Source organism: Lissotriton helveticus, chromosome 8 (assembly GCF_964261635.1).
Source record: "Lissotriton helveticus chromosome 8, aLisHel1.1, whole genome shotgun sequence".
NCBI lineage: Eukaryota > Metazoa > Chordata > Amphibia > Caudata > Salamandridae > Lissotriton > Lissotriton helveticus.
In genome coordinates, this window is record NC_136069.1 from 721,995,059 (window position 1) to 722,007,458 (window position 12,400).

General features: G+C 45.6%; 1 protein-coding gene across 1 annotated transcript in view; it reads right to left on the reverse strand.

The window, feature by feature from the left end:
- Positions 1-829: 829 nt before the first annotated feature.
- The window catches only part of STK24 (serine/threonine kinase 24), a 587,809-nt gene continuing 576,238 nt past the window's right edge, over positions 830-12,400 (reverse strand). The window contains exon 11 of the mRNA XM_078657516.1: positions 830-2,060. Coding sequence (XP_078513642.1) covers positions 2,024-2,060 — 37 coding nt within the window. The 3' untranslated portion in view covers positions 830-2,023. The remainder of the gene's footprint in view (positions 2,061-12,400) is intronic.

Sequence of the window (12,400 nt, forward strand, 5' to 3'; positions counted from 1 at the left end):
AAATTGAATATCATTAAATTGGGTAATCGGAAGAGCTGTTATCAATAGAACCTCAAAATACCAGAAGAGTTTTATTCATCCTATATAAAAAATAGGATTAATATTACATTCATACAGCAGTTGAGCCCGTGTGGCTAACCAGCAGATGTTTTTTGTGCTCAAGGCACAGCTTTTAAAAGCCACAGACTTAGTTGGATTTGGCAGATCTTCTCCATTGCCATTAATAGGAAAATTACTAGAACAGTTAATCGTAGCATTCCTTGAAGCCTTAGACAAAAGCATGACCTCAAGTTTGAAAAACAAGAAATGCCCCTTGGAAAAGTACGACAGCTTTTTTCCTGTGAGAAAAGCCGGGCAACAAATCCCTTCACAGCCAAGGATTCTATATCATCAAAGACCTTTCAAGGTTTTTTTTGTTGTTGACTTTTAAATAGTGCAAACTCGACCCGAAGGTATTTTGGGGCACTTTACATGAGCACCAGTTGCTTTACAGATGGATACATTCATTTTGTTAGGTATGGGTGGATTAAGTGATTTGCCCAAAATCACAGGATGTTAAGCGTCCCTGCCAAGACTCGAACCTGGTCGCCCACCTTCGAGGTCGACCGCTCTATCGTTAGGTTAACACAAGTGAAAGTTGAACCTTAACTGCTTTGGTTGGTAGAAGAATCAACAACTGAAGTTGAAGTGTGCTATGGAGACTGTGCCTTGGCTAGCTGGATGGGCTACACTATCTCCAAACGCTGGCAATGCAAAGGACCCAGATGCATCAGCGTAGGTTGGAAATTTAAGCCACAAAGTTTTTCCCAATAAAAGATTACAATCACTCTCAATTGGCGTTATTTTTTAGGTTACAAAACAATTTTTCAGCAACAAGATCCTTTAAATTAGAAGACCACATTTCTGCGTAATCATAAACTCTATAGTACTTTTCCATTTTCTTGAAGGTGCAACACTGACAAATATAGCTGAATGTACTTCGAAATACATAAAACACATTAGTCACTTAATTTTCTCCTTTGGAGAAATCATTCAGAACAAAAAGTTTTCTTTTTTATGTACATCACATTTCAGTGTTAATCATCTGTATGGGCTCAGAAGAAAGAGTGGAAATCCTTTCAGACATAACAATAAACGTAAATAAATCTACTAAGTATAGCATCTGATGGACAATTGCCACTAACATACATGTGATTCAGAGAACTTCTAATAAAGGAGTAAAAACTAAAGTAAATATATTAAAGTCTTCATGGGATTATCAAAATGTGATAGAGTATAAAGGGTAACCACAAATTTAAAAAAACAAACAGAACTTTGAACACAGTGACATGATCAGCAATGATTCATTTTAGCATGTTAACAGGGTAGCTTTGAGCATTCTGGTAAATTCTATTTTCCAATGGCAACTCCTGCAAGTACAAAATACAAATTATTGTTGCACAATATAAAAATAACCAAAGAAAACTTGAATAAAAGGCAAGATTCATTTATGGCCACTAAAGCGTTATCCTTATCAGCTCTGCCTACTGGAGTACCCGAACGCTCTTTACACAGTGATTCCCTGTTTCCTTTTTGATGGGCTTTTATCTGAGATATAAAAATGTATCTATTTACATATCTGTACTGAAATCCAGCAGGATAGTTTCGCATCTCTCCTTAGAGTGAACAAGTTAAAGCAAGATTCCTGAGGTTTCCAAATAGATTCGGTTTCTTCATCACAGCTCTCCAATTATATTTCAACATTTTTTTAAACAACGCCACCAGCTAATCTGTGCACTATGGTTGAGCTTAACATTAAAAATAACAATTTTCATCAAAAAATGAAACTTATAGTCGCACAGAACTGCAAATCCACCATTTGTGAGAGTTCTCATTTCTGCGGTTCCATTTTCTGGAATTTTCTATCGCCGTCAGTGAAGGACAGCATGGCGATGTCTAAGAGTCTTTCCAGTGTAGACACTGCAAGGTCCCTTTAACATCCACCACCACAACTCACAGGAGAAAACCAAGCACAATTAAATCTTCAGTGGGATGAGGAACTTGCTCCACTTAATGAAAATCTGAAAAAGCAAAAACGACACATTATTAATCTTGGTGTTCTAATTTTGCATTTGTACTTTCTCAATATAAACTGCAAAAATTAAAAAAAATGACATCTATAAAGGGCAACATACCATTAGTTACACAGGGAGCTAACCTTACGAATAGGTGAATATTTCGGGGGGAAAAGTGAAACGGGCATATTCTGCCCATTTCAATATTCCAATGGCCAGATGTGAATCAATTTAGTAGTGAACTTCATTCCCAATCCACTGGAGGGCCATCCTTCCACCCCAGTCCACCCACAAAGGTTCTAAACAGCATAGCCGGTACAAGAAGGCACCTGGGGCTTCTGGTACTCTGACACCAATCAGATTAGCTAAAAAAGTGTCGCAGACATTCTCATTGGCTGTCCTACTAAAGCGTAAAACACTACATGGCTGGTTAGCAGGCCGGAAGGCTGTGTATAAGTGGTAGCGGGTCACCGAACTGCAATCAGAAATTAGAAAAGGATTAGCATGTTTGTGATGCCGCCGACTGGCGAGGAGCTCGAGAAGGGAGCTCCGAGGCTAGGGATTGCAATACAGCGAAAATCCCTTGTTAGCCCCAACATCAATTGAAACATTGGAAAATCAGAATATCAACAGTTAAGTGAACACTGAGGACCTTTGAAGAGCTTGGGAATAACTACATTACCATGCTGAAGGAGATGATCTGGGTCTAGATCAAAAATGGCTGAATGATCGCAGATAGGACTGGAGCGGAGCATCAGTCTGGACGGTATAACTTAGTTTGGATTCCACAGTTGAGACTGCAGAAGGATATGGAGAGGCAAATTCTCTGAGTCCCAGTAGGGCAACCAAGGTCACATTGTTGGCTAGGAGGGTTCTGATCCTGACCAGATCCCTAACCGAGGCTGCAATGGGATAGGAAAGGCTGGTGCTCGGAGTTACAGATGGGCAGATGAGGTCGCATTACCAGTTCAGAGGGTCTAGTTCGTTTCACAGGGGCTGCAGTGACTCGCTGGGCTCTTCTCCATGATATGAAATGCAACCTTGATCGACCACATCGGAGGAAGGTCTGCAGTCTGCCCTACCTGCTGGTCGTCATGCTAGGTGGCGAAGGGAGACCCACCTCGTTGGTCTAGAGGAGACACAGCTTCCACCCCTCCCCCCACTCCACTATGGGGATAGAATGCTGTTGACCACTGAGCGGGATCTCGGAGACGGCCGCCGCATTCCCGCGGAGAATCTTGCCATCCTGGGGCATCGACTGCCTGAGGAGAGAGTGACAGGATCTTGCATGGGAGTCGGCCCCCTCACAGGTATGCTTTTGCCGTTGGCATACTCTTGACGTGCCCTATGCTCGAGGGCCCTTGTTCCTAATTGAAATAGACCTCATACTGGCTTATCTTTAATTTTATTGCCCCGGCCGCCTTCTTCTCTTCTTTGTCACTCGCAGAAAAAATGGCAAATGCCCAAGTACAATAGCAATGGAGAAAGGACCAATATGTCTTCTTGAACATGGAAATAAACAAAGGACTGTGTCGCTGAGCATTATTCTGCCGATAGGTAGTCATCCTGGGACGGCTATACCCGTGTATTGATTTCACCAAACTGTGTCATGGCTATGGACTAATCTATAGGCAAGTGTACATGAATTACTTATATTGTATATCCTATATACATCTCATGTTTTATATATATATATATATATATATATATATTATAGGCATTGAGTGCATATGATGTACATGTTTTGTGTATGTATATATATATATATATATATATCAAAACAAAACCCTTTCAGGCATAGAGTGACGCATAAATTACGCAAAAAAGAAGGAGAGAGCCTTGGGTAGTTCTCAAGTTTAGGTGGAAAGCAGCTCCTGTTAGAGCACTCTCAACACCAGCGACACACTAGATCTGCGCACCTCAAAAGTCTGTTTTTCTATCAAAGTTTTTAAGCATAGGATTAGCACAGTGCTATCCACGCCGAGATAGAAAATGACAAAGTCTTTTGCAATTTATACAGCAACGACTTTAAGCATAGGACTAGTACAGTGCTGTCCTTGCCGAGCTGTAAAATTACAACTTAAAGTCGTTGCTGTATAGAGTGCAAAAGACTTTGTCATTTGCTATCTCGGCATGGATAGCACTGTGCTAATCCTATGCTTAAAAACTTTGATAGAAAAACAGACATTTGAGGTGAGCAGATCTAGAGTGTCGCTGGTGTTGAGAGTGCTCTAACAGGGGCTGCTTTCCACCTAAACTTGAGAACTACCCAGAGTTCTCTTCTTCTTTTTTGTATATCTATATATATATATATATATATATATATATATATATATCCAAAATCCAAGTTGCCTTGCATGGAAACGCCGACACAGTTGTTAAAAGTAATCCGTTTATTGCGGGCAGAGGAAGCTTCGTGAAACCCCACCAACCAACAAAAGCTGCCAAACATGTTTCGGGCTCCTGCCCTTGATCACTGGCGTTCAACACTGAGTCACGGCAGCTGTGCCGACTACATCACATTAGCCCCGCCCTTTGGGACTTCACCTTGCACGTTGCATTCTGGGGTAAGTAGTCTTTGCATGAGCCAAGTGGTGCTGAACAATGTCTCGTGTTGTTTAATTGCATTTCCCAAGTGGGTCTGGTGGCAGGGAACACAACGCTATCCACTGGTGGCTGTAACCCGCAAACGTTAACAACTCCTCGTAGCACCTCAGTTTCAGGTACTCCAGGGCCACTATGTAAGTGGCGGGGCATCTCCGCGGCGAGGCACGCCGCAATTAGTTTCCAAAATCCAAGTTGCCTTGCATGGAAACGCCGACACAGTTGTTAAAAGTAATCCGTTTATTGCGGGCAGAGGAAGCTTCGTGAAACCCCACCAACCAACAAAAGCTGCCAAACATGTTTCGGGCTCCTGCCCTTGATCACTGGCGTTCAACACTGAGTCACGGCAGCTGTGCCGACTACATCACATTAGCCCCGCCCTTTGGGACTTCACCTTGCACGTTGCATTCTGGGGTAAGTAGTCTTTGCATGAGCCAAGTGGTGCTGAACAATGTCTCGTGTTGTTTAATTGCATTTCCCAAGTGGGTCTGGTGGCAGGGAACACAACGCTATCCACTGGTGGCTGTAACCCGCAAACGTTAACAACTCCTCGTAGCACCTCAGTTTCAGGTACTCCAGGGCCACTATGTAAGTGGCGGGGCATCTCCGCGGCGAGGCACGCCGCAATTAGTTTCCAAAATCCAAGTTGCCTTGCATGGAAACGCCGACACAGTTGTTAAAAGTAATCCGTTTATTGCGGGCAGAGGAAGCTTCGTGAAACCCCACCAACCAACAAAAGCTGCCAAACATGTTTCGGGCTCCTGCCCTTGATCACTGGCGTTCAACACTGAGTCACGGCAGCTGTGCCGACTACATCACATTAGCCCCGCCCTTTGGGACTTCACCTTGCACGTTGCATTCTGGGGTAAGTAGTCTTTGCATGAGCCAAGTGGTGCTGAACAATGTCTCGTGTTGTTTAATTGCATTTCCCAAGTGGGTCTGGTGGCAGGGAACACAACGCTATCCACTGGTGGCTGTAACCCGCAAACGTTAACAACTCCTCGTAGCACCTCAGTTTCAGGTACTCCAGGGCCACTATGTAAGTGGCGGGGCATCTCCGCGGCGAGGCACGCCGCAATTAGTTTCCAAAATCCAAGTTGCCTTGCATGGAAACGCCGACACAGTTGTTAAAAGTAATCCGTTTATTGCGGGCAGAGGAAGCTTCGTGAAACCCCACCAACCAACAAAAGCTGCCAAACATGTTTCGGGCTCCTGCCCTTGATCACTGGCGTTCAACACTGAGTCACGGCAGCTGTGCCGACTACATCACATTAGCCCCGCCCTTTGGGACTTCACCTTGCACGTTGCATTCTGGGGTAAGTAGTCTTTGCATGAGCCAAGTGGTGCTGAACAATGTCTCGTGTTGTTTAATTGCATTTCCCAAGTGGGTCTGGTGGCAGGGAACACAACGCTATCCACTGGTGGCTGTAACCCGCAAACGTTAACAACTCCTCGTAGCACCTCAGTTTCAGGTACTCCAGGGCCACTATGTAAGTGGCGGGGCATCTCCGCGGCGAGGCACGCCGCAATTAGTTTCCAAAATCCAAGTTGCCTTGCATGGAAACGCCGACACAGTTGTTAAAAGTAATCCGTTTATTGCGGGCAGAGGAAGCTTCGTGAAACCCCACCAACCAACAAAAGCTGCCAAACATGTTTCGGGCTCCTGCCCTTGATCACTGGCGTTCAACACTGAGTCACGGCAGCTGTGCCGACTACATCACATTAGCCCCGCCCTTTGGGACTTCACCTTGCACGTTGCATTCTGGGGTAAGTAGTCTTTGCATGAGCCAAGTGGTGCTGAACAATGTCTCGTGTTGTTTAATTGCATTTCCCAAGTGGGTCTGGTGGCAGGGAACACAACGCTATCCACTGGTGGCTGTAACCCGCAAACGTTAACAACTCCTCGTAGCACCTCAGTTTCAGGTACTCCAGGGCCACTATGTAAGTGGCGGGGCATCTCCGCGGCGAGGCACGCCGCAATTAGTTTCCAAAATCCAAGTTGCCTTGCATGGAAACGCCGACACAGTTGTTAAAAGTAATCCGTTTATTGCGGGCAGAGGAAGCTTCGTGAAACCCCACCAACCAACAAAAGCTGCCAAACATGTTTCGGGCTCCTGCCCTTGATCACTGGCGTTCAACACTGAGTCACGGCAGCTGTGCCGACTACATCACATTAGCCCCGCCCTTTGGGACTTCACCTTGCACGTTGCATTCTGGGGTAAGTAGTCTTTGCATGAGCCAAGTGGTGCTGAACAATGTCTCGTGTTGTTTAATTGCATTACCCAAGTGGGTCTGGTGGCAGGGAACACAACGCTATCCACTGGTGGCTGTAACCCGCAAACGTTAACAACTCCTCGTAGCACCTCAGTTTCAGGTACTCCAGGGCCACTATGTAAGTGGCGGGGCATCTCCGCGGCGAGGCACGCCGCAATTAGTTTCCAAAATCCAAGTTGCCTTGCATGGAAACGCCGACACAGTTGTTAAAAGTAATCCGTTTATTGCGGGCAGAGGAAGCTTCGTGAAACCCCACCAACCAACAAAAGCTGCCAAACATGTTTCGGGCTCCTGCCCTTGATCACTGGCGTTCAACACTGAGTCACGGCAGCTGTGCCGACTACATCACATTAGCCCCGTCCTTTGGGACTTCACCTTGCACGTTGCATTCTGGGGTAAGTAGTCTTTGCATGAGCCAAGTGGTGCTGAACAATGTCTTGTGTTGTTTAATTGCATTACCCAAGTGGGTCTGGTGGCAGGGAACACAACGCTATCCACTGGTGGCTGTAACCCGCAACACGCCGACACAGTTGTTAAAAGTAAACGGATTACTTTTAACAACTGTGTCGGCGTTTCCATGCAAGGCAACTTGGATTTTGGAAACTAATTGCGGCGTGCCTCGCCGCGGAGATGCCCCGCCACTTACATAGTGGCCCTGGAGTACCTGAAACTGAGGTGCTACGAGGAGTTGTTAACGTTTGCGGGTCACAGCCACCAGTGGATAGCGTTGTGTTCCCTGCCACCAGACCCACTTGGGAAATGCAATTAAACAACACGAGACATTGTTCAGCACCACTTGGCTCATGCAAAGACTACTTACCCCAGAATGCAACGTGCAAGGTGAAGTCCCAAAGGGCGGGGCTAATGTGATGTAGTCGGCACAGCTGCCGTGACTCAGTGTTGAACGCCAGTGATCAAGGGCAGGAGCCCGAAACATGTTTGGCAGCTTTTGTTGGTTGGTGGGGTTTCACGAAGCTTCCTCTGCCCGCAATAAACGGATTACTTTTAACAACTGTGTCGGCGTTTCCATGCAAGGCAACTTGGATTTTGGAAACTAATTGCGGCGTGCCTCGCCGCGGAGATGCCCCGCCACTTACATAGTGGCCCTGGAGTACCTGAAACTGAGGTGCTACGAGGAGTTGTTAACGTTTGCGGGTCACAGCCACCAGTGGATAGCGTTGTGTTCCCTGCCACCAGACCCACTTGGGAAATGCAATTAAACAACACGAGACATTGTTCAGCACCACTTGGCTCATGCAAAGACTACTTACCCCAGAATGCAACGTGCAAGGTGAAGTCCCAAAGGGCGGGGCTAATGTGATGTAGTCGGCACAGCTGCCGTGACTCAGTGTTGAACGCCAGTGATCAAGGGCAGGAGCCCGAAACATGTTTGGCAGCTTTTGTTGGTTGGTGGGGTTTCACGAAGCTTCCTCTGCCCGCAATAAACGGATTACTTTTAACAACTGTGTCGGCGTTTCCATGCAAGGCAACTTGGATTTTGGAAACTAATTGCGGCGTGCCTCGCCGCGGAGATGCCCCGCCACTTACATAGTGGCCCTGGAGTACCTGAAACTGAGGTGCTACGAGGAGTTGTTAACGTTTGCGGGTCACAGCCACCAGTGGATAGCGTTGTGTTCCCTGCCACCAGACCCACTTGGGAAATGCAATTAAACAACACGAGACATTGTTCAGCACCACTTGGCTCATGCAAAGACTACTTACCCCAGAATGCAACGTGCAAGGTGAAGTCCCAAAGGGCGGGGCTAATGTGATGTAGTCGGCACAGCTGCCGTGATTCAGTGTTGAACGCCAGTGATCAAGGGCAGGAGCCCGAAACATGTTTGGCAGCTTTTGTTGGTTGGTGGGGTTTCACGAAGCTTCCTCTGCCCGCAATAAACGGATTACTTTTAACAACTGTGTCGGCGTTTCCATGCAAGGCAACTTGGATTTTGGATATATATATATATATATACACACACAAATATTACTCTCTAGGTAATTATTCAGTTAGTTTTACCTTGGAATATATCGATGTTAATGATGTTTTATTCAACCATTTTCAGCAGAATCTGATGACCTTTAATGAACCTCAGTTGATAAGCACGCATGATAGGTTTCTCTCCAGCATCACTACTTCTACCCAGTTGCGTTTTACTTTTACGCCTGCCCGGGTGTATATCACTAGTGTTTCTTCTCTCCTTCACTCTCTTCCATCCCCCCGGCCTTCCCTACTCCGATCATTACTTCCCCTTATATTTTCGCAAGCAATTGTCCCTAACTCCATCCCAGCCTGCATTACGTACACCCCTTAGCTTGTCTCCAACTTGCAGCCGCTCATATTTTTACCAGACCCCCCCACCTCTTCCCCACCTATCTTCACCTTGCCTCCCACATTCTATACTAAATAGGGTTCTCCAAATAAGCATTGCCCCCAATATGGATTTGTCAGGACAACATACCTACACCAATAAGTACCCACCAAACTTGACACAAAAGCAGCTCAATGTTTTAAGCATAAACTTCTCAAATCACACCCTGAGACCCTGGTCTCGGATCCTTACTTCTCCATGAACAAAGGAGCTTTATCCAGTGAAATCTTTTACACGAAGAGAAGAGCCCAATGGAGGAAAGTCTTCTTCTCTTTGCTCTCGATCTCCACTTCTAGAAAAACATCACACGGTCTCAGGATTTCAATCGTCCCCTCACTGATATATAGTGCAACAGCAACAATCACCATATTCCATAATGGGATAATCCTCATACAGTCATCAGACCACATTTTGGAACTATTTGACAATATTTGTCCTCTTATCAAGGAAAAGGTTATGAGATCTGATTCCCTCACCCCAGGCCCTTTAAACTCAATAATCCCTTCTAACACGCCACCAGAATCCCCTACTAGACAGCCACTTGTTACCCCCCCCCACTTCAGTACACGCCCAGTCAAGCTCCGCCAGAATCTTGTGGCTTTGAAAGTCACCCCCCAGCAGTGCTCTGCCAACATCCCATCTCCCATTACTTCACACAAATTATAAATTGGTCCCGCTAACTCTGACCAACACCATAGCTCCAGCGCCCCACACACCCATACGGTACTCACTTCACCTTGCCCCTCTATCCGATCCCCTTCCTCCCCCTATAAACACCCTCCTACTGGCTGCCCTACATAGGCCCAGGGTATTGCAAACCCTTAAACCCAACTCCTAGCCCACACACTCGCCTCCTGCCCCCAGACCAAGAGGTACACACCGCTCACTAGATTCCAGACTTGATGAGCTCTCACTCTCACTACAACAAGTCAAAGCAGACCTCCAAAGCCTACTTGCCCTTATCCTACAGTCACACAAGGGCAGATGGCCTAATAGGGATTTGGTTACGAACTATCATAGTAACTATTCTCCAAACCCCCCCTCTATGCAATCACCTTCTCTGAAGCACTTGCACCAGAGATGGAGAACTTTACCCTACCCCAATGCACCAACTCGACCATTCCGATTGAGGGATCCTTTATCAGCCAATGATATCCATTCTCTCCTCTTCTCCTATGATCTTCCCCAACACAATCGCAATACATCGCGCCCTGTTAACACAAATAGTCATACCCTAATCCAATCCATCCCCTTGTAATCCACACAGAATTCCCAAAACCCAACCATAGAGGAACATAAGCTTAAGCGAACCACCCTCACACAGGACCCCCTAGCTCCTGCCAAACCCCATCTCAAATGCATACTTCTAAATTGTCAATAGGCTTCAAAACATTTGTAATCCACACAGAATTCCCAAAACCCAACCATAGAGGAACATAAGCTTACGCGAACCACCCTCACACAGGACCCCCTAGCTCCTGCCAAACCCCATCTCAAATGCATACTTCTAAATTGTCAATAGGCTTCAAAACATGCGGCAGACATTGCTGATCTCATACTCGTTCATGAACCCGACCTTCTAATCCTGACCAAAAGCTGGTTAAATGAATCGCCCACACCCATCCTCGATATTCTAGTCCCTCCAAACCATTATTTCACTAGATTAAACAGAGCTGATAGACCTGAAGGTGGCACTGGCTGCATCCATTGGAATAGCCTTACTGTGAAATGATCTCACTCATCGGTAATATCCTTGTGTGAAAACCTTTGTATTGATCTCTCATGTAACAGCAGACCAGTCTGCACCTTACACACGTTCTACCGCCCTCACTTTCATCAAACAGTTTAAGGATATCGTAACTACAAACACAGCACAACAAGGCACCCGAATCTTCCTCGGAGATCTCAATCTACATTGGACCGACCTAAATGACTCTGCTGTAAACAGCCTCAAAGTATTTCTTACGGACCTGGACCATAATCAAATCTGCAACAGCCCCACACATGATAACGGTGCAATCTTAGATCTTGTCATTGCCAACGCTAATTCCATTCAACTTGAATCGATCCTCCCTTGTGATTGGTCGGACCACCACTTCATTATATTCTTCATTAATGAAGCTGTGAGATTAAACTCAACCCAAACTATGAAACCTAAAATATGGAAAAGGAGCCTCAAAAAAATGCTAAGATCAATCTACTAACATCTCTTAGTGACAACTGCTTGCCTCCCCCTGATGACTTATCAGATGTACAAGGTCCTACAAACCACTACTTCAGTTCCATGACTACGGTACTAGATTCAGTTGCACTGCTTGAACTGAAATGACTTTCTACCAAAGACTCCAAACCATGGTACTATGGCAGCATCAATTCGGATAGAGGTACCTTAAGACTAATTGAATGTCAATGGAGAGCCTTCCCGTCCCTTGCCCACCTTAAACTTCTAAGAGCTACCAGGAACTCCTACTAAAAAATATCAGAAGGTCTAAAACAAACGTTTTTAGGAACTCGTTAGACCATGCTAAAAACCTACCAAAAAACTATTTTAATCAGTTAAAGCACAATCAAATGGCCTACCAACCCCCCCCGCCCCAAGCTGGACCGAGCTCATTACCTTGTTGTGATGAATTTGCCTCCTTCAGTGAGAAGACTGAAACATGAAGATTGACCTGTAGACGGCTTTAGAGCATCCTTCTTTCATTCCAAACGACACCCTTTCACCCTCTCTGGCAACCTTTACCATTTGCCCATCATGACTCACCCTCAAAAACAATGCTTCATGGTCCTCCTTCAAAATTTTTAATGAAGGCACAATCTTAAAAATTCTCACAACATTGAATCGCTCTAACCACTTTGTCGATCCTCTACCCTCTAACTTCTTAAATGAGATCAAATCTTTGATACTGCCACTATGACCAAGGTAAGAAATGCCTCTATGCTTCAAGGCATTATACCAGAAAACCTTACATCGGGGCAGGTGCCCCCATCCTAAAAAAAACACTTCTTTCGGACTACACAAATCTAAACAATTGACGCCTGATCTCTAACATTCCAACTCTGGCTAAAGTCCTAGAAAAATGTGTACACATCCAACTT